Below are 21,919 nucleotides of genomic sequence, written 5' to 3'. Positions count from 1 at the left end.
CCACCTCTGATCTAAGGTTATTCGGCAAGTGTAAATTAGGCGTGAGTGTGCATGAATTCTTGCACTGGCCCAGTAATCCCCAACGACCCTAAACAGGAAGAAAATTACCAGTAAAAAAGCCACAGTGCAATCTACCCCTGCCGCTCTGCTTCAGTATAAAGACATGATGAGTCCCTAGAGGTGAGATCCCTGCTCCTCAGGTAAACATCTGAAAATAATTAGCTAAATAAACCAAGCAGCACTGGTAGGTTCAAGTGTGTGCATCTACCAGCTCTGCTGCAGGAGCACAAAAACAAGAGTAAACATCTGTTTTCTGTCAACCCACTGTTAAGTCAATGTTTTTATACGTGCAGTACAAAAAAAATATACCGTATTTTTTTTGTCCTTCTCAACTTGTCACTAGTCTGTCATAACTAATGATTGGTGACCGGCAAACAAAGGGCAGTCATGTGAAAAAACAATGGCGCATCAGATGACCTATTATTTGGGGACTAGCTCTCTAACTTGCCCAAATTAGAGCTGTGAACCATGTTGGAATATCATTCTGTTCTAATTACTTCAAAAGAAACACTTTCAAATGTCGTTTTTGGTCAATTGCAAAACTCAAATGCATTTAATTAAAAGGAAAACAAAATAAATCAAAAATTACCTTTGAGAAAAATTTGCAAATTTGTGATTTTTGCAGTAGAAAGAAAGATTTAACAATTTTTTGTACTGTCTCAGATTTATTGTGAAAAGAATGTTTTGAATGATGAAAAAATATCTTTAAAAACGAAAGCTGGGGATGTTCTGGAAAATTAAATGTGAAGCATTGTCACAAAAAAACTGTTGTAAAGATGAATTATTAGAGGAAATTGGTAAGTTGTAAAAAATTAAAATTGAAAAAAAGCAAGAATTGCCCCCAGACATTTAAGTGTTAAATGATCTTGTGGTATTTTTCTGATGTGGACATATATTAATAAAATTAAGCTTAAAATTGAATTCCTGAGTATTTCTTTATACAGATTGTTGTGAATCAATGGCAGAAAAATAATAATGTTTGACAGTTGTACTTGTGGTGTGACACATACAATCAGTGGGCCACAAGCTCCCTGCTCCGCTCTATTGTGATGCATCCACTTACAGACAAAGAAATCCGTGTACGTCTTTGTTTTACTTCTCTGAGCTGGAATCTGGCTCAAAACTGCACGGCTGGATAGATATAATATTTTATTTTTGTTGCACCGGTATTGTTCCGTTTCGGGTGTGGGGGCTACAAGCTAGCAGGGGAGGATGTAAACAGAGAGCCCTCAGTAATGGGGAAGGGAAGGGGGGCAGGGTTTTCATATGTCCTAAGAAAACACACCGTTTTTCTGTTTTTTTTTTGGGCTAAAAACGGCATAATCATAATTAAAAGACCACTGGGAACACTTTGAAAATAGATCAAAAGCTGATCAGAGAGGATCTTTAAAAAATGATAATCTTTTGCACAGGTTAAAAAATATATTAACCATATTTGACAAAATCAATCATTTATTAAAGAGCATTCAGTCTAAATTTGTCTGGTTGTGACACTGGAAGCAGGTGTTCATAGAGAAGTAAAGTGTAATTGAGTATTTGTGCATTAAGAGCTGGATAAATATGAATGTCATAGATGTTAGTGGTGGTTTGATGCTTGAAATAAATTATGAAATTGCAAGATCCATATTGTTGCAGACTCCTTTAATACAAACATGTCAGTTCAATAATCATTTATTTCACACCACTATTTTTGTTTTTTCTGCCTAAAATTGGTTAAAAGATTGTATATGTGACTGATTAAAATAAAAGGAGATATAATATCATAAAGGGTCTGCTCAGAACAAGAACTCCACTTTAATGTAAAAACAACTTTTCACATCAGTCCGCTCTCAAAATTCTCTTTCTTACCTTTTTTAAGTTTTTTTTTGTTTTTCGATCCGATTCAACATGCAGCCCGCCAGAACTGAATTAGCTGTCAGAGTGATCAAAAACAGACTTGGAGCTCTCGTCCTTTCTGCCTCCCTCTTTCTTGTCATCTTTCCCTTCAATTTCCACACAAAGGCGGGAAGAAGCAGAGATCTCCTGCACTTTGTGTCCTGTTCTCCCAGACTCCCCCTGCTATTCTCTAATTAACCCTCACCCTCCCCTGCCTCCGCCTCCCCACCACTGATTCCTGCTCCTGTATTCTGACTCTACTTGAATGATCAAACTCAACTCTGACTGTTTTTTTTTCTTTTTCTCTGCTTTCTTTTCTATACACCTAACTGTTAGGTTCGCCTCTTCAGTCACTGACAGATCAGACATGAATAGTAAAACTTAAAAAATCATAATAGTAAAACATCTGCATAGTCTTTAATGTCTTGTGTGTCTTGTGCTTTTAAGCATTTTATTTTCATTTATTCATTTCTAGAGGACCTTTCACCACCAGCCAAGGAGGCCCAAAGCGCTGTACACAAGAAAAGGGTTTTAAAGAGTTTTAAACCAAAATAATAAAAAGGCAGCTAGGCAGATAGTACGGTGCAATAGTACAACGCTAAGCTATTTTGCATAAATCCTCCATTATGAGAAAATAGCCACACGAACACAAATCACTAAAAACAAAAGTTTCATTGGAGTTGTTCTTTAAAACAATAGGTTATTAGATGCAAAAACGTCCATCAAATGAAACGTAAACATTAGGGTTGGGTTGATAAAATTGGTTAGTCAATCTGAATCAATCCAAGCTTAATAAATCAATAATCAATCCATTAAAAGTAGAGATCGATCTTTTATGCTTTTTTTTTGGTGACCTAACGCATAATGGCGGTAATGCCAAAGTCCTCTAGCTTGATGCTAACGTATAATGGAATTTCCCATAGGACGGCTAATGCTAACGCTCGGTCGACCTAAACATACATTTCTGACCAAATTAACAGCTTTATATGCTCACAGGCATGAATTTTAACTAATTATTTTCTAAAGTAACCATTTATGGCCTAAAGCACAATTTTTTGCTCAAATCTTCTGGAATAAAGTATGATGTTAAAGTGCATACTTCAACTAGTGGTCATACTAAAATACCCCCCAGGAAAGGCAGAACATAATAATCTGCACATTTTTTTTGGAGCTTTTCTTTTTTTACATTTTTACAGTATGTGAACTGTATCAGATTAATATGATTAGCTTCATAACATATACATAACTTTTGTATTTCTGTACAAATGTGTCCAAATGTGTAAACCATGTAAATTCAAAATCAAATCAAATCAAATTGAGTGGATCGTAATTAAAATTGATCCAGGCTCCGGTGAATCGATTCTGGAAATTATTGGTGAAACCCAGTGCTAGTAAACAACTGGGATAGATATGCCTTAAGTCAATTCAAAAGATGAAGTATGTTTTTCATGTACTGAAAAATAAACTGCTGTGTGATCTTAAGTTTTGACACTAGACAGAAAATCTTTGCTTCCTCCTTTGAAGGGCTATTACTTTGAAAACCGAAGTAAAAGTTTTTAAAACAGAGGGGCGAATAGAAAAAAACACTTTTTCTTCTTGCAGGCTTATAAAAATGAGATACTTGACCCAAAAAAAAGGCTTAGCATGACTGATCCACTTTGTCAATTCATGTTAAACAGAAAAAAACCCAAATGGAAATGAAATGTGGGGAGAATGTGAACAAAAACATCCTTTGTGCAGATATAGCCGACTTCTTACTTAGTGTCCTCTCAGGTTCTTATCTTCAAGTTTGTACATTTTTCTGTATTTTCAGACATCTGGACAAGAGGAATCGAAACAACTGCCTTCATTTTCCATTTTGAACCATTGCATTTGTAACTTGCCCATCCACTTTGCAAAGTTTCACTTTCCCTCAAAAAAAATAAATAAATAAATAAATAAATAAATAAATAAAAAGCACAGCCCATCAAACCAAGCTTCTTTTGGATCAAATACTGCGGGTGCATGCAACCCGTGACTGCAGAGTTCAAATAATTAATAAAGTTGGTTAAGTGCAAGAATGGCCGGGGGCCCAGTCCCAGGGGGAGCGATGAACCTCATCCTGTGTGGGTCCTTAGGCAAGACCCTCCATGCTACTGCCTAACTGTGTTGCCACAAGGGGAGCCTCTCTCCCGGTCCCCAGCCCGGACAAAATACAGAGTTGTGCCAGCATAAATCTCTGCCAAACCAATAGTAGCTGATTAGCTGAAGGCAAAGGTGAACAACATCATCCTCAGTGGGTGTTTCCATGAAACGCTGCGTTTGGTTTTCATGCAACTTTTTTGCTGTTTTTACTCTACTTTCCAACACGACTAAAAAAAGGTGCTCCTGCTTGTGCTTTGAATCCAGCAGGTATTATGACTTTTCATTCTCCGTGCAAGAAAATGACTGCTTCTGCAGTTTCCTTTTGACTTCTTTTCCGTATCCAATTATGTGATGCATCATATCGTGAATTGCTTATGTGCTTATGTTCTCAAATACTTTTAAAAATATTCCATCATTTTAAAAAGCTTAAGATTCATCTTTCTGCATTCTTTCCATGCTGATTTTTTTTTCCCAGAAAGCATAACTGCTTTCATAAGAAGTCGTCTTTTGGAAGGATTTTGAACCCAGAAGGTGGTCTAACGTTTTGTGCTTCTTAATCACAACCACCCAGCTTTACGATGTCACATTTCTGAGGGAGAAGAATTGGTTCAGGTTAAATCACACCTTATGAGATTAAGAAAATGCGACACGGGGGGTCAAAACATCAACCTTGTTCTCTGAGGAGGAGGAAAGCAGAGGATTCCTGTTTGATTTGCAGCATGTGTCTCCTGCTGTGCAATGGTGAAAATGTGAGCGGCTCCACAACTACTCCCGAAAGCACACAACGCTCTCAACCAAAGGGGGAACAGAGTTCTGCCACTGAGGGGCCTGGGAAGAAGCGAATAACATCGCCATCTAGAGGTTTGAAGCAGCATTTCCCTCATCATCGCTCAGCTCTGAGCCAGAAAACGCTGGTTGTGAACCTTATGAGTTCGTCACATCATGTCTCTTCAACAGGTGGAGTCACAAAACCAGAGCACAAGGTCAACAGTTAATGCTACTCCTGCCACCTCTGACGCTCTCATCCTCTTCTAGATGAGACTCAGAACTATAGCTCCCCACGCAGGGCCACTTCCTGTCTGCATGCCGGGTGAGAACAAGGGAGGGGGGGAGTGGCAGAGACAGAAAGAGGGAGGTGTCGCATCCAGATCTGTGACGGCTACCTGATCGGTCCACGCCTGCACAAAAATGCGTCTACTTCCGCTAAAACATTTTACAGCACTTACTGCTCAGAGTTTCACTCCTCCTCTTTTCCCGTTGCCAACATTTAAAAAATAAAAATGATCAAACAGAGAAAACGACTCCAAGCCATGTGGCTTTCATTCTATCACACACCGTTACTTTATTTTAACAGGCGACCCAAACAGTGACGCTTTTGTCTGTTTTAAGCTTTACTAAAAGCCTTTTTTTCCAATGCTGAACACTTTTGAGTTATGGAAAATTGTATAATTTCCTTTTCTGCCCAATGATGTCAGGTGCCAGCTTATCTGCAGCAAAGTTCCTCTTGAACTGTTAGAAAATGCTACCAAAAGCTGAATTTGTCTTATCTTTTTTTTTTTATTTTAATGACTTATTGACGACTTATAAGTTTTACAGTCTTGGAACAACAAACATACAAAAATGTACAAATTACAGAAGCTAATTCAAATTCCTTATCTTTACTCTTTAACGTTGGCAACAAGAGGGAGTGACTTAAGATTTGCTCATGCCTAGACCGACCCAGAAGCCGTTTCAGATCGAGTAGTGACAGGGAGATTTAAGGCTTTGACAAACAGAAAATGTCCAGCATGCACTGCTTTGTCTCCACTGAAGACCATGTAGACAGGATGGAGGGAGGTCTCTTACCGAGGACTGTCACCCGGTGGAAAATGTCCGACAGACGGCTGTTCACTGCTTCGTATGGAGAGTCTTCAAAGAAATCGTTACCTGCAACAACAACGAAAATTTTGAATAAGCTGCTTCAGAGGTGTGGATGAAAATCAGGATGGATTACAGGCAGCATTGTTGTGTTTATCATCTCTCACCCCTCACGCTGACCTGCATGTGACACGGGTAATTTGGGTCACTCGATGTGCACGCTGGCGCACAGCCACACGCTTGATTAGGCAGGTTGGTCAGCTATGCAGCGCAACTCGAATCAGCTCACTACAGGCACGGGTTTTAGGGTCTAAAAAGCCCCCCCCCAGCTACCCACCTGCTGTGAGCGAGCACTAAGACAGCACCGGCAGCCACGAGGGGCTTCACGATCCATTAGGTCTGAGGGAGGGGGGGTCAAATCTGAACCACATTTGAGTGGCTGCTCATCATTTCATGAGCTGCTTGTGTGAAAGGTCACAGGTCATGGAGATGGAGGGGAGGAGGGGCTAATAGTACCCCTCCTTGTTTGGCAGAGGGGTTAGTGGGGGCGGATCAACTACTCATCTCTCAAATGTACATGACAGATTATAGAGAAGGTCCATTAACTAAAGCTTTTGGGTGTTATCTAAGTGCAGTTACCCCCACCACCTCCAAAACACCCTGAAAGCCTAAAACCCTGGAGGAAAATGGAGTTGATGTGCCACTATTTAGTAAACAGAGGTCTGTTGGTGGATCCATTTCGTTTCTGGACTGGGGAGAAGTGTGCGCCAACCTTGTAAGGTCTGATAGATGCCCCAGTAGATGCGCAGGCAGTTCTTTTCCTTTTTCATGCCCCTTTTGCAGCGGCAGTTGTAGAGCGGGCTCTGCTTGAGCGCCTCGATGGCGCTCCGGCATTCCTCCTTGGCTTCCAGGACCGCCACCATACTGGAGTTGCTCTCCTTGCCCCCGGCCACGCACTGCCTCATCATGCGGTACCTGGTGCTGCACGCCTGCTCCCGCAGACACTGCTCGCTGGCCCTCACGCAGTCCAGCCGCTGGGGCCCGGCGCGCAGGTGCTCCTCCGCCGAGGACGCATCTGGAATGTGCCAAACGGCAACGAGGTTATCCCCTTTAATCTGGGTGGGGACTCATATCAAACAATAACGCTTAAGAAGTTGAAAAGCTGCTTTTGGGGATTAAAATATTACATGGGTGAGTCTTTTTAAACTGCTAAACAAGTAAACACACGAGGAGAAAAACAAAAACAACAATCGGTTACTTTGGATGAAAATATCACTTTTTGCGCGTTCTTTATGCGCGCTGCACTTTTTTATTATTAATTTTTTGGAGCAATTTGGATCTTTCAGACGCAACATTACTAAATATATATATATATATATATATATATATATATAGATATATATATATATATATATATATATAGATATATATATATATATATATATATATATATATATATATATATATATAGATATAGTTTCTATTTGTGCCAAAGACGCACACATCATATTCACCAAATGAACAGATCAAATATTGCTGTTTAGGAGGTACAACTTACCAAAAAGAGGTAGAAGCGCATAAACGACGGCAAGAATCATACTAGTTTTTCTTCTTCTGCGTTTAGAAACAATACGGGTACCCTTGGTGTAGCGCAACTTGCGAACTCAAAGTGACTTAAAGGTTCGATTCCCCCGGTACTTCCACTTTTTTTAAATCCATTGAAGGAGTGCGCTCCGCTGTAGAGAACAGATCCAGCCCGCGCGACAGACCCAGTCCCCAAAAAACAAACTGACAACAACAACAACAACAAAAGAAGTCCAGTTCCAATTTCAGCGCAGATTCTCTGACTTGCTTCTTTGTTTATGAGCAGCGTCCACTTTCTCCCCCGCTTGTGTTTCTCCTGCGGGACGCGGAGTCGAAAGCATTGGTGAAGGTGCAGCGCGCACGAGTGTGCTCCAACTCCAGCCAGTGGGATGTCTTGCTGCGTCTGCGCGCACAGCCAACTGGAGTCCCGCCGCTGTCTGGCGCGTTCAGCTTGGGGGTGGGGGGTGGGATGGGAGGAGGGTGGTGGGCAAACTCTAGTCTACCCCCCCCCCCCCAGTCACCCCAACACACTCCAAATTACAACACTCTCATAATAAATGTTAAATTGTCTTCTTTTAATGATTTACTCAAAGTGGCCACACTTCCAAGGTTCACAAAAAAGTTCTTCACTTCAAAAAAAATCAAAATCACTTAATAAAACAGTGGAAACACGCCGTGCTCAATTTAAACGTCAGTAATGCTTGCCTTCAAAATGCTGACCCAGCAGCTTCTAGTGTGTGTGTGGGCTGGAAGGAGAGGGCAAAGTGCGCAACCTCCCCAGACCATTCCTGAAATGGTTCATGGATTCATGGATAGATCATTTGACCAAGCTTGATGTAACATCAAGTTTATTTATGTCTCATCTGCTAATACGTCTTTCACCTTTTTTGTCTTAAAACTCGATGACATGTGATGATAAAATGTCTTAAAGTACTTTTTTTTTAAATTACATGTCCTCCGACTTCATGACATCTATGGGTATGTCGCCATCTGTTGGTGATGTTACAGTATAGCACCCACACAAAATGTGATCCTTTGAAGCAGCGTCTTCCTCCTAAAACCATTTTGTTGGAGTTTAATCTGCCTAAAATGTTTGTCGTCAAATAAGTGGAACAGTTACCCACTCATCATGCTAAAAACACCGGAGAGGAGGGACCGTCCAGTTCTTTCCTTTCACTCATTGATTGCCAATACATTCTACTCAGAGGTTAATCCACTTGGTTAATTCATGGCACCCAGACCATGTCAGTGACCCTCCCTGCATTAAAGACTGAGCTAAATCAATCAAGGAGGGAAGTGTCGGGCACAGTAAATTAACTTTCACGGACGCGTGTAATGTACAGAGAGCAGGGCAAAGCCCATTGGAATGGAAGGGAATTATGCCTTATTGAAAAGGGACGTTTTATTAGTTTCAGATTAATCCAGCCTGCAGGTATGTGTGATTCTAGAAATGACATTGGTGAATAGGTGACCGCCTATCATCTTCCGGGGAAATGGAATGGAGGACTGACAGGAGATAGACACAAACAAACGGAAGACTTGTTTGCTTTCATTTTGATGAGTCTGCTGTTCTAAAGTCACCAAAGAGATGCTTGCCCAGTCAGCGAAAGGCCCAGTCTGGTGATTTATGAAAAGCTTCAATCAATATGTGATATTAATTTTGCAAATGAATGTAAGAATGATGCAGTCCTCATTTGGCATTTCACGCTGTAATGTGCTTCATGGCACCAGATCAGAAGCTTTGCTCCGTCCCAATGGTGGTAGGAGCAAATTTCTCAAAATCAGAAGCTGCATTAGCAATGCACCAAGTGGGAATGAGAGGATCACTTTTGAGAAACCTGACTATGGTGTTACAGCCTTAATAAAAGGCTTTAACAGTCAAATTAAATAGTGATCAGAAGAAGTCAAAGTTATACATGATTCCGACACACAGTATGTTCGGTACTTACTTGATAAAGCTATCCTGCAACCCTTTGAGTAAGGATCTTAGAATTATGTTTTATAAGAAGTCACCAAAACAGGGTTCTGCAACCTTTAATACTTAAAGAGCTATTTGATCCAGTTTACTAACCAAAGCCCACTGTAAGCCTCAAAGTCCCACTTTGACATTTAAAAAAATTACATTTTAATTATGTTTTTGTGTCCAATAAGAAATTCATTTATAAATTGTGGCTTTGAATATTCACAATAATTATATATTAACTGTTATATTTCTACTCTGGCCTAATACTGTTGACACCAGCACATAAAAGTTCCTTTCAAAATAAAATACATCCTGTAGCAGATGAGATCAGGCTGCAGTAGTTCCTAAAGCATTTTTACTTTAGGAATTTGGCCTTTGAACAGCAACAAGACATAAAATAAGAATATGGGTTTAAACATACTCTAATAATAAACCACTCTGACAATAGATCAAAGAGTTTACAATCATTTTTCATAGTTCTTCGACATGTGCATTTTAGAGGAATGGTAAGGCTCTTAATGCCTCTTGATTTAGTGTAATGTCAGCAAAAACCAAAACAAAAAACAAAAACAGTTAATTTTTACTCATGTGAGATCACCTCAGTTTAAAAAATGTATAAAAAAAAAAATAATGACAACACTAAACTAACGGCCTTAATATTTATCCAAATGATTAGCATTTTAATTCAAAACCCGGAGAGTCACAATGGAGGGATGAAAGAGTTGTATGCTGACCCAGTCTTTGCTTGCATTACTGGAATTGTGTTGGAGGTTTTCTCACAACTATTACATGAAGATGTAGCTTATTAAAATGTGATGCAATGTTGTATTAAAAAAAAAAAAGGAAAAAAACATGACAAAACAAATTAAACTTGAAAATTAAAGTAAAGGCAGATTTGCTCAACTATTTGGTTCCAAAAAACTGAAACCAATTTTGATGCTAATCCCGCAGTGTTTAACAACACTGACTACAGGATATTTTTTTTTACAAAAGCCATAATTGACTATAAGTTCTATCAGCTTTAAAAATGGAATAGGAACTGGTGTGAAGACAACTAAAATGGCTAAAACAACTGTAAATATGAAGATTGCAGTTCTTCTTTTTTAAACGTCTGCCATATATCATTAATATTATTAATAATATTATTTCTTTCTTTCTTCATTTATTAAGTTTGAGAAAGGGGCGGGGCATTGTCATCTATTTCCTGTTTATGCTAGCTGTCAGAGTTCCCATTAGCCATAGCTAACTTAGCTTTTTCTTTTAAAAGGTTAGTTATTTGCTCGATATTGATTAAAAATGAGTTTAGACTCACTTTTTCAGCAAGTACTTTTGACTGAACAGCAGCAGAGCGAGCAAATACAAAAGTTAAAGGATGGTAGGCTTTTATTTTTACTAATTAGAGGTATAAGCTAGCTAGTAGTAGTACTAGCTAAAGAATGAAAACTTTGTAATCTCATTTATATCTATATTTTAGCAGCATTAGCACTCCAGAATTAGTTAGGACATGCTTTTCATGTATGTATTTTTTTTTACGGATAATAATCTTCTATTTGCATTGCAGTCAAAGTATCCATTATCAGATGCAATGAAAAGATCAAAAGTGCAAGTGAAAAGTATGAAAACACCCAACAGGAGCTTAACAAAAAGGTGAGGCTTTCACATTCATTTAGTCTCTTTTTTCCCCCCTAAAGCTTTTGTTACAAAGACATGTAAAATCATGTAAGGTGCCTGTGATTGCCTGCATAACAATTTGATATTTAACTCTGTGTTTATTGTGCCAATCTGACTGTAATTTTGGCTCTGAATTCAAGTGCATTGATTGCTGTGGATTCATTTTTGAAACAGTTTGCTCTAACAGCCATTAGAAAGAAGAAAATCTTTTGTTTCGTATTTAAAAAAAATCATTTTATCCATGGTGTTAAATTAGTAATAAACGTCAGAATTGCAATAGAACCCATATCTGAGGAAGCGTAAACTCTGAGTGACGTTTTACACAGGAAATAAAGAGATCCTCCGTGGCGTATTGATGAGCTGATTTGCTTTATGATTTAGAACTTTCAATCTCCAGCATTTGTTTCATCAAGGATTGATTGCAAAGTGCCACTATAAAATCAATGGGTAATTTCCACCAGAGAGCATTAGTAAAGCCTCTGTGTGTCAGATATAATGTTGAAGAATAGCTGTTTAACCTCACAGAAATATTGCCGTCCTCTTCCTCTTCAGAGTTGACAAAAGGAACTGATCATCATGTCTAATTAAAGCCAGGATGCTGAATACACAGAAAGCCATTGAGTGTCCCTGCATTAGCCGTCCCAGAACAGCAGACCTTGCCTTTTCCATGGAATTTTGAAGCGGGTTTTAATTCTTTCAGATAAACATGGCATGTTTACCACAGTATGTTTACTGCTTTCATTGTGCGGCTCTTTGCTGTTTACGAGGGCTGCCCTAACGTAATGAGAGGGTTTAAAAATCCCGGATGCTGATTTGTGCTCCTTGAAAACGAGCTGCAGTGGAGAGCCGCTGCGCTTCTCCTCCAATGCTGAAGAGACTGGAAATTGCACTGGAAATCATCCCCGAAGGCAAGACATTACATTCCAATATAATTTGGCACTTTTCATTCTGTGGTAATGCATTACTGTATAATTATGCAGGCCTAAGCAATGGTGCGAGGAAAGCAAACACTTTTTGAAATGGATAGGGTTGAAAAGATGACCCTTTCCTTCCAGACTGTTCATCATGATGTTTCTTCTGTGGTTTTGCCAGTTCACCGCTCTCCTCTCAAACCATTGGCCTGTCCATCACATACTATACCATGGTCCAGGTGAATCCTCGATGATGATTGGCTGTGGATTAAAAAGGGGTAATGCACAGTGATAATGCACGGTCACATAGCTTAAATGTTCAATATCACAGCGCTGGCTTCTTTAAAACAAACTTCATCAAGCTTCATCTGGACAAAAACAAGCAGTAAGAGGTGAACTTTCTCTCTAAGCTGATGCTTTATTTAACCAATCGTGACGAAATATCGCTGCAGTCGAGGTCTGTGCTGGCTCTGATGGCTAAGCGGTGTATTGTCACGTTACCGTGACAACGCATGACAAATAGTGCGCCTTTTGTGAAAAAAGTGATCCAAACCAATAAACTAATAACAAAAGTACTAAAAACTGATTGAATATTTATTTATTTTGTTAGTGACCATGGTACGAGCGGGTTAATGGCCTTCGAAGTATGCATTATCAGAAATTAACGCATTACGCCGTGGATGGTTCAGGCCTCCACGGCATACGTTCATTTCTGGTAATGCACACTTCATCGACCATTAACACTTAAGCTACAGTATGTTCACATCGGGCATGTGTTAAAGAAAGGGATGAACAAGGTTTATGCTTTTTGGAACGCATTTCTAGCATATGGTGTTCAAACAGCCTGATACTAGCACGTGTCTGTCACCTACAGTTGGAAGAGGCTTGGTGTGAAATGTCAAAGTGGTGTATGTCTCGGGAGTCTTCCTGCAGACCTTTTCTTCCACAGCTCTATTCCAAAAATAATCCTGTCCGGGCAGAAACCTGATCAATTTTCAAATGGTTTGCACTTCCCTGTTTTGAACACAAGAAGCCCAAAATATGCATATGAGTGAATTTACATAAACTTTCAATTGGAAGCTGTCGCTCGAATGGGCATTTTCGAGCCTGGTGTGAACGTAGCATAACATGCATTCATGAATGTAATGTCGCAAATCTTGCTGCAAGCTTTTTCTTTCACAACTTACATCAATATGAGACTTGGTGTCATATAATTCTGCCCGGGCACAACCCACAAATATTTATTTCTCCTTTATAATACATTTTAAAATTTTGGCACTTCCGTGAATGGAAAGGGATGCTATTCAAACGTCACTAACCAAATCTGAGTCTTTCAATGTGCGTTTTCTACGTAAAGCTGGGAAACATTCATAGAAACTCGCGGAGCTACATGTGACGCCAAGAGTTTTGAATGCGTAGGCCTGAAACGCGTCATAGACGTAGACTTTTCATTGGAAGTGGCCGTTTGAAAGCGTGTTGCCGAGGCTGAATGTCGCTTTAGTCTCTATTAGCGTCAATGATTACGTTGGGGGTTTGACTATGTGCGCTGACTCTCCAGTACTCTGTTCTCCAGGCTCCGCAGTTGTGCGCACTCCGGCTGCAGTGTGACTTGATGACGAAGACTGAGGATTTGATGTTGAAGCACATCGAGGAGCTGAACTGTCAGAAGAGCCACCTGGGAGAAAGTCTAGTCAGTTGAAGGCCAAATTTACATTTGAAATCTTCCTGCTTATAGCCACTATGGACCCGCTGGGGCGCTTTTAGAAATGCGCAGCAGCCTAAGAGCTGAAATATTGGAGAGGGGCTGCATGCGAGTCTCAGGACTTATTGCAGAGTTTGCAGCATTTACTACTTGGAGCTTTTCCTATCAATAGCTGGGAACGTATGTGAAGTCTAGCTGCAGATAACAGTTGCTGCTGTTAGCACCCATATGTTTTTCCTCGATAGTTATCACTAACTGAAAATAAAACAGTTAGGGACTCATCTAGCATCTTAAAAGCCACATATAAAAACAACCAGCTCATTATAAGTTAGACAAACTCATCTTATATCTTGAATTGTGTGTGAATTGCCTGTTGCTGTGTCCACACATGAAAAAGCCTTTTTGTCAGGATTTGAAATATTCTCCTGACTACCAGCAATGCAAATGTGTCCTCTATAGAGGACTTTTCTGAACCTGAACAGAGGACATTGGGGGCTTTTCTGTGAAACTAAATGTGAAGGGGTGGGGCTCCTGGAATTGTAATTTTTAATGGATTCAAAAAAACTGTAAAAGCAATGTCTTTTTCTACTTTGGGAGTCAGGAGGACATAGTAGGATTAAATTGCTGGAAGGATGTGGCTGATCAACAAAGATAATTAACCTAAAACTAGAGAAAAATAACCCCACAGGATTCTTATGTTTTTTTAATCATTTTGTGAAGGTGTTAACTGGTTCATTTCAACACGCACCTTTGAATTTGCATTCATTATTGTGTCTACGATGTGTGAGCAGAATAGAATTTTTGCCAAAAAATGTAAAAACTCAGAGTTGACAAAGCTCGAGTACAGCTAGTCTGAGTAACATCTTAAAATCTGGGACAAAGTACTTTTACTTTGTTAGATTTTATGACAAATATAACTAAACAAATGTATTCAATTAAATGAATGAATTCTGTATTTGCTCTTTCTCAACATTTTTTGTAAATAAGGGTTACATAAAGCCTTTCAGAAAAAATAATCTCATACCTACAGTATCTTAAAGATCTTAACTGAACTGCGATTAATCAGGAAAACAAAGCAACTTCTGCAGAATGTGAAAAAACAGGGGGTGTGTAGAAAATCACTGTACAAATGTAGGGTTCTAGAGGCCACAATAGTCCTGCAGTACAGTCAACTACATCAGGGACTGACAGATGCATAGTAGAATATCATCAGCAGAGACACAAGGATGTAACATCATCAGTGAATTCAAGATAACAGAAAATCAGATTTATATATGAAACATGAATAGTAAAAAAGGAAACTTAAATAAGAAAATAAAAAGTTGTACAGTCTAAAAAGTGTTATCGATCTTTAAAAAAATGTGAACTCTTAATATAGAACTAACAACTTTTATTTTGAAATCTTGTTTCTACATTTATTAAAAAGGTTTAGTGAAATCGATTTCTAGAAGGTTAACTAAAATAAAACATTTAAAAAAGTTTTTTAAAAAGTATTCTTAATTCACTTCTAAAACAGCTGCAGTCCCAGGTGTGCCAGTCTTATTGTTTGTGTCATTTCATGCCAGGCCAAGATCAGGAGGGAATCAAAAGTAGAAGAGGAAAACTTCCTTCAGGAGATCTCAAGGTTCAACAGAGACTTCAGTCTTCAGGGAAACAAAGCAACGCTGTTGGAGAGCCAGACACACTCTGAGCTCATGCTTCTGCAGAGGGAGGAGGCGGCTTTACACAAAGGTCAGAAACAATGCGTTGTCCCCGATGCAGCTTACAAAAAAGTTGGCCCTTGTGTCAGAATGTTTTATTCATTTAGTCAGAAACAGATTCATTTTAATGATGTCCATCCTAACATACGTTATGGTGCAGGAAAAAACCAAAAACACTCGAAACTTGTGGAATAAATGTACTCAGTGAAAATAACAGGAAGAAAAAAAGAGAAGAATACGGAGCATCTTTTGTTTAGAGAGCACTTCATCGTGTTGGAAACAGACTATAAATCTCAGCTGGGTAATCCAAATAAACAGTTTTCAAGTCTGGCTTGCAGTCATTCTGAGTTACATCTAAGGTAATTATTTAATGCACAGGTTTGGCAGCTCAGATGTTTGCTGTCTCTTCACCCAGTCTTAAAAAACAAAAGAAGAATTGATGTTTAGATGATTTAGAAAAGCCAATTCTTTCCATTCTCTCAGTTGTACCTATAAACCTATAAATAACGTCCTGAACCTTCAACATCTAAAGAATGTCCCAAATAAGACAAGAAATAAGGATTACTTCAGATTCTTTTAATTGAATTAAGCCGTGTTTGTTTTTGTTTCTTCAGTGTTCTCAGAATGAGACATTCTTGGCAACACGGCCTCGTCTTTGGCATGATGTTCCTTTGGTGTACAGACAGGTTCATGGAAATGTCAGGGACCTGAAGAGGCTCAGATGTTGTGGCTGAAAGTCAGCCGGGAACTCTTCCAGGATTTGACTTCCTTGAAGCTCCTGGGCACACATGTATGTGCGACTCATTTAACCCTTTTACAGCAGAGAATGTCGCCGGTGACGTCTGAATAACACCCGCTCTTTGACAAACCGGAAATCTTTCACCTCTTATGATCAACGTGAGTCAGCTGATTCTGACGCAAGAAAAAAAAAGTGGTTTTTCATACCGACTTTGCACCAATGGAACGCTTTTCTACGTGACAGAATCGGTTGATTTATGTTGATTGCATTAGATACCGCCAGCAACAGCTAACGTAACACCTCGACCGTCCACGCGATCGACGTGAATTAGCCGCTTTGTCTGCGACAGAAGTCTTGCTTATCAGTGCAAGGCTGCTTTTCTCTGCTTCAGAACCTGCTTCAATTGCACAAACGGTTGAAGAGTTATGGTAGTAGAAAGAATTTAAACACTGGACATAAAGCTCCAGTGTCGAACGGTGTAACCCTTGTGCTATCTTAGATGACCCCACCCTTACATTGACGTGTTCTCCCTACCATGACAAAGGTGGATAAAGGTGGAAAGATTTCATGTAATCATGGACACCAGTGAAGGTCACAAATCATTGAAGAAAAAAGGTTCAGAGCACTGTCTAGTGGGTCTAGATGACCCAACTCCCAATGGTAAAGTGCCTAGGATAGCGCAAGGGTTAAAAGAAAAGATGGAATAATCAGGAAAAACTTGTAGCAAAGTCAAAATCTTAGCCCAGGCACCAAAACCACATTTATACTGTATCTTCATCTAGACTTAAACTTGTTTTTGGTTTCTTTGTTTCACTTGTGGCCCCGTCCACAATCTTCTTGTAAAGAATCTCTATATTTTGTATAATCTTTTATTCTACTTCACTGTTTTATTATCATGCTGCCAGAGCTCTGTAAAGCCCTTTTAATGTGGCTACTTTGCATCACCTTACTTAAATAGCAAGTCAATGAGCAGATGAATCTAACATAAATGTTAAAAAAAAGGTAACTTATCCCAAAATACAAAACAGAAGTATTTTTAGAGGCTCAACTTCTTTCCATTTAATGTTGCAACTTATTGTATTCCTGTTTTAAAGGTACTAAAGTCAATCAATTGCCCACCGATTAAAATGTGGATCTGTGATTCTTTACTAAGCCTTTTGTGACAGCTTATGGCAAATAAGGAATCTTGTGGGTTTTCTCAACGTCCCGGCATGAACCAAAGTGCCTCACATTCGTGGATTTTTACCAAGAAAAAGAGGAATTTTGGTGTAAAAGCTGTTTGTTTCTCCGTCCCCAATCAGAGATGGAGGCCATGACAGCAGAGAACGACCACATGAGAGCTGCGGCGGAGGAAAAGAACGCCCTCCTGCTTGAACTCCAGGATGTGAAAAACACTGAAAGAGGTGAACACAATGAGTTCATGTCGGTTATTGTGGAGCAGCAAGACCGCTCAAACATAGTGGACCCATTTTTACACCAAACAGTGCCTCTGGTCTCAGCCTCAGCATAAGCTTCTTATTCTACCTCACTTTGCTTTCCCACAGTCTGCAGTAAGCAATTTCTCTGATGATGAAATTCTGCTGTTCTGCCAAGACTGCTAAGTATTGAACCCAGATGCTGATTAGAAACATTTAGTGTTGGGAACACTGATGGTATGAATGTTATTTTACATTCAGAAACACTGTATGTTTTCTGGGTTTAGAAACAGATGACTAAATGAAGGCAGTGAAGTGAGATTTGAGAACAGCTTGTTTTAGTTAAGGCTCTGTGTCACAAATAAATGTCCTGTGGACAGGAAAACTGATGTTGTGTTTAATCTAAACCTTAAATCTTAAACCGTAATCACAGCGCACCAGTTTAGGACATGCCAGAAACCATCTGGCTCCAAAGTACGACTTCTTTGTATATAGTGCTGCTGTGAGCGCGACCCTTAAGGGGTTTCAAGGGCCAATTGAAGGGGAAAATGTCGCCCCCTACTGCATTGGAGTACATATCAGCCATGCTCTGTACGATGATGGTAAAAAAAAAAAAAAAAAAAAAGTACAAGTGGAGTCAGGAGTGGTCATAAATCAACCTCCTGTGGTGCTGTCAGCACTGCAACTGGTGTGCTACAAACAGTTCCCTAGTTTTAAAGTAACCCAGTGGACTGATTATGCTGTCCTCCAGTTCTCTTTTGTATGTTGGAAGCAGTTCCAGTCTGATTGATTGATTTCTTTTGACTTCAGACCTGGATCGGCAGCTAAAGGAGGCAAAACTGACAACTCAGTCTTTGAGACTGGAGAGCCAGTTTGTGAGTCAGAAGCATCTCACTGACAGCACGTGTGTTAGGTGAGTGTTTGAGTCTGTACTTGATCTTCTTTCCAATCATAGTTTTCACAATGAACCCTAAGAAAAAAGTCTAATTGTCGCATTTACTTGCTGATATACCGTCGCAGAAAAATCTGTTTAGCTTTACTGAATATTGACAGTGCTAAAGAGTCCACGAAAACATAGTGAAACATAAAAACATTCTTCATTCTACAATAAATAATTAGGCTTTTCAGTGATTATTGAACTTTAGATTCTTGAGCAGACTTCCCTTATAGAATATCCCCTGCTGAGCAGCGTTTATGGTACCGTATTTAGTGCACTGTAGGGCACAACAGATTATCAGGCCCAATGTCAATGAATGGTCAGTTTTCAACCTTATGTCATAAAAAAGGCGCATCAAACTCAATCCTCAATGGTTAAAAGCTCATCATACAAAAGCACAATCACTTTCTGTCTCTCATCAGGATTTTTTGTTTTGTTTGTTGTTTAGACAAATAGATGTCAATCTTTGTGGATGACCCAATAGTTTCCTTCACTTTTCCAGTTCTGGAGGCTTCTAAAAAAATGACATTTTAAAAGACGCACATTAAATCTCAGTAACCATTTGAAAAAAAAAAAAAAAGTTTATCTAACAAATAGTTGATATTAATCAAATTGAGATTTGCTGAATAGAGCAAAGGGCCCAGCTCCTTTTCTTTTCTCCTCTTGGCTGAAGTCTGAGCAATAGAGGAGTAAATAACAGAGCATTTGGCTTAAGTAATGCTTTGATTTGCATCTACAGTGGATTTCATTTAGATAACAAGTAGAAATAAAGAATTGGAGGCTAATGTGATTGATACAGGGAAGCTGCTTAAGGGAAATGACAGACGACGTGCAGATCTGACCAATTGCGCTGAACGCTTATCAGCTCATAAATTTAGTTGTGGCTCTGGTAGAATCAAGTCTTAAAGACCCACTCCAAAGAAAACTGACATTTGGCTGTGCTTAATATGTTCTTGTGGCCTTTTTCTGGGAATGGAGGGCATATATTAGTAAAATTATGCTTAAAATAGCATTCTGCGTATTTCTTTATTCAAATCATTGTGAATCATGAGCAAACAAAAAAAAATGCTGTTTGAAAAAGATCTTATTTGTTGCTAGCTTTTCTGTGTTTGGTGAAACTCAACCTCAAAAGAACCAAAAAAGCTACTCCATGCTAACAAAAAACTACATAAAAACTCTTATAAGGTTTTTTTCTTTTTTGACATGTTTCTCTCTGTGTGGAAATGAGTGGCTCACATCGGCCATTTGTCATTCGCACGATCAGCTTTTCTCTTATGGCATTGTTTCATGAGCTGGCATAAAAGTGCACAGCTGCCAGCCTTCAGGAACCTTTTTCTTTTCCATTAAGGGTTATAGCACTTTCACACAGGCTGTATATTTGAAAAACTGTCACAGGGAATGTCAGCGCATCACCTTGAGTAGAGGTGATGAAAAAAATCCTGAAAAAAAGCTCCTTTCTTTTAGTTTTTGAAATATTTTGTATGCATAGACAGAAATATATGTATTAGTTTCTATGTGTAAATATATTTAAATGATAGCTTCAGACATCTAAATGTTTTTTGGTTTAGACAAATCATTGTAGTTACATTCACACACTGCTAGAAAATAGTTTTCACTTACAGAAAAGTAACATAGTAGAAATATGCAGAATCATTTCCCGGTTTTCCGTTAGACTATTAAATTGCGCAAATCAGATTTGCGATAATAAACTCGCCTAATGGAAACATGACCATATTTAAAATAGTTTTTGCGCTTGGAGGAGGTGTTTTTTTTAACGAGTATTTAAATCGAATTATTTTGAAAAACTGCAATGAAAACACTTTTCAAATTAAATGAGTCACATGACCTACAACCTTGGGCATTCCACAGCGGGCGCCACAGGAGGTCCCACAGCATCACACAGCTCATCAAAAGTCGTGAGTGTTATTTAGAGTTGTTGGATCCACAGCTCCTCTATAAAATCAGCAACCTCGAGTTCCCAAAATGGCTTCTTTCTTAGCCGCTACCCACATTTTAGGAGCTCGCCGCTCTGTTACCTGAATAAGACGCCGACGTCTCCTTTGACAGATGATGATCAGCACTAGTTCTGTGGCAGAAATTTGAATGGATCTGCTGGAAATCAAAGTATTGTTTACACCCGTCGCCTTGTTTTTGAATGACTTATCGCAAGTTGGTTTGTGTTTATTCACATAAATAGGATTTAATGGAAACAATGTAATAGCGAAATTGGGTTTTATAACATTTCTAGAGTTTGATAAAGTTTTGTGCTTATGTGTCATGGAGACTCAGCTTCTTATACAAGTTACCACTAAATCACTTTGGAGTTTGGCATGTGTTCTTCTCAATTTACCACCCGGAAGCCCACCTTCCAAAGAGTCTTAGTTTATTTACAGATTCGTTTCAAAGGAATCCGTTTTTTTTTTTTCCTCTTTTAAGACACCTTCGCTATTATCACGTAATACTTGCTTTGTAAATATTGGAACATTTTTTACACTCATAGTAACAGGAGAGTCACTGACAGCCTGTACTCAGCCAAGTACTGCTATACTATTGTACTTTTATTTTTTATTTATGTAAGCTTAAAATAACAGATCTAAACATGGAAGTATACATTTTTTTATGACGTAATAGTTTTTGCAGGTCTTTTTACAAAGAGAAGTATGAATGACCCAAATCTACGCTTACCTGTTAAGAATTTTTGGTCAAATATTAAATATATTTTAAAACCAAAGATGTATTCTCTTAAGATTTTAATAAGAAAGATTTTAATAGGCAGTTTTAAAAACAACCTTTATAATTTAAAAATCTAATGTAAACATATATTCTTTTTCTTTTCAATATAGGCCATTTTTTCAGCGCTTTTTCTTAGCTTCTTGCTCTTGTCTCTCCGCCTCAGAGCTCTCCTTTCATTGCAGTAAATCAAGCTTGCGAGTGCCATGCCCTGTCCATCCATCAGCCTCATTAAACATACTCGGGCTTTCGTTACCCCGAGGCTTATTAGCCTCAGGAAGTGCTGAAGATGGGGCTTTGGAGGAGCGGGGCTCCTCACAGTCATTCCTATGATCATCCATCCTGAAGTGGGCCCATCAATCATGTCCTCAGCCACCACAGCTTCTCTTTAAAACGCATATTTAACTCTCTGCGTATTGATTGTTAGAAATTGAATGCATGTCAATTTGAACGAGTGCTACAGTCATTTAAAAAGTGTTCAGTGTGCAGAAAAGGGATGGCTGCTGGTGCAGATGGCCGGCTGTCACTTGGTGAAGGTATTAAGTTGGTGGACATGCGATTGATGATATTCTTGGCATGTTCCATAGGATTTTGTTCACTGACATATTGCTGTGCTAAAGGGTTCAGTCAGAAACGTCAATCCTTCGCAGA

At 39.0% G+C, this 21,919-nt stretch overlaps 2 protein-coding genes across 10 annotated transcripts in view; one reads left to right on the top strand and one right to left on the bottom strand.

The window, feature by feature from the left end:
* Positions 1-7,939, bottom strand: part of gfra1a (gdnf family receptor alpha 1a) — a 111,244-nt gene extending 103,305 nt beyond the window's left edge. The window contains exons 1-3 of one of the 2 annotated variants that reach the window (XM_011484249.3): positions 7,475-7,939; positions 6,689-6,991; positions 5,905-5,985 (exon numbers count right to left, since the gene is read on the bottom strand). In XM_011484249.3, coding sequence (XP_011482551.1) covers positions 5,905-5,985; positions 6,689-6,991; positions 7,475-7,514 — 424 coding nt within the window. In that variant the 5' untranslated portion in view covers positions 7,515-7,939. The remainder of the gene's footprint in view (positions 1-5,904; positions 5,986-6,688; positions 6,992-7,474) is intronic. The other variant, XM_011484248.3, reaches the window with a different exon arrangement.
* A 2,713-nt stretch (positions 7,940-10,652) lies between these two features.
* The window catches only part of LOC101154891 (coiled-coil domain-containing protein 172), a 29,173-nt gene continuing 17,906 nt past the window's right edge, over positions 10,653-21,919 (top strand). For 2 of the 8 annotated variants that reach the window (XM_078931503.1, XM_020709403.3), the window contains exons 1-6: positions 10,655-10,838; positions 11,025-11,110; positions 13,619-13,735; positions 15,313-15,478; positions 17,488-17,589; positions 18,412-18,514. In XM_078931503.1, coding sequence (XP_078787629.1) covers positions 10,760-10,838; positions 11,025-11,110; positions 13,619-13,735; positions 15,313-15,478; positions 17,488-17,589; positions 18,412-18,514 — 653 coding nt within the window. In that variant the 5' untranslated portion in view covers positions 10,655-10,759. Of the gene's footprint in view, positions 10,839-11,024; positions 11,111-11,900; positions 12,043-12,226; positions 12,324-13,618; positions 13,736-15,312; positions 15,479-17,487; positions 17,590-18,411; positions 18,515-21,919 lie in introns of those variants that run through there. The other 6 variants (XM_078931507.1, XM_020709406.3, XM_078931504.1 and 3 more) reach the window with 5 other exon arrangements.

The sequence above is a fragment of the Oryzias latipes genome, chromosome 15, assembly GCF_053564925.1.
Source record: "Oryzias latipes strain Hd-rR chromosome 15, Olatipes_Hd-rR_3.1".
NCBI classification, from domain to species: domain Eukaryota; kingdom Metazoa; phylum Chordata; class Actinopteri; order Beloniformes; family Adrianichthyidae; genus Oryzias; species Oryzias latipes.
The sequence above is the reverse complement of the archived record's forward strand: the minus strand, read 5'-3'. Positions and strand labels throughout refer to the sequence as shown.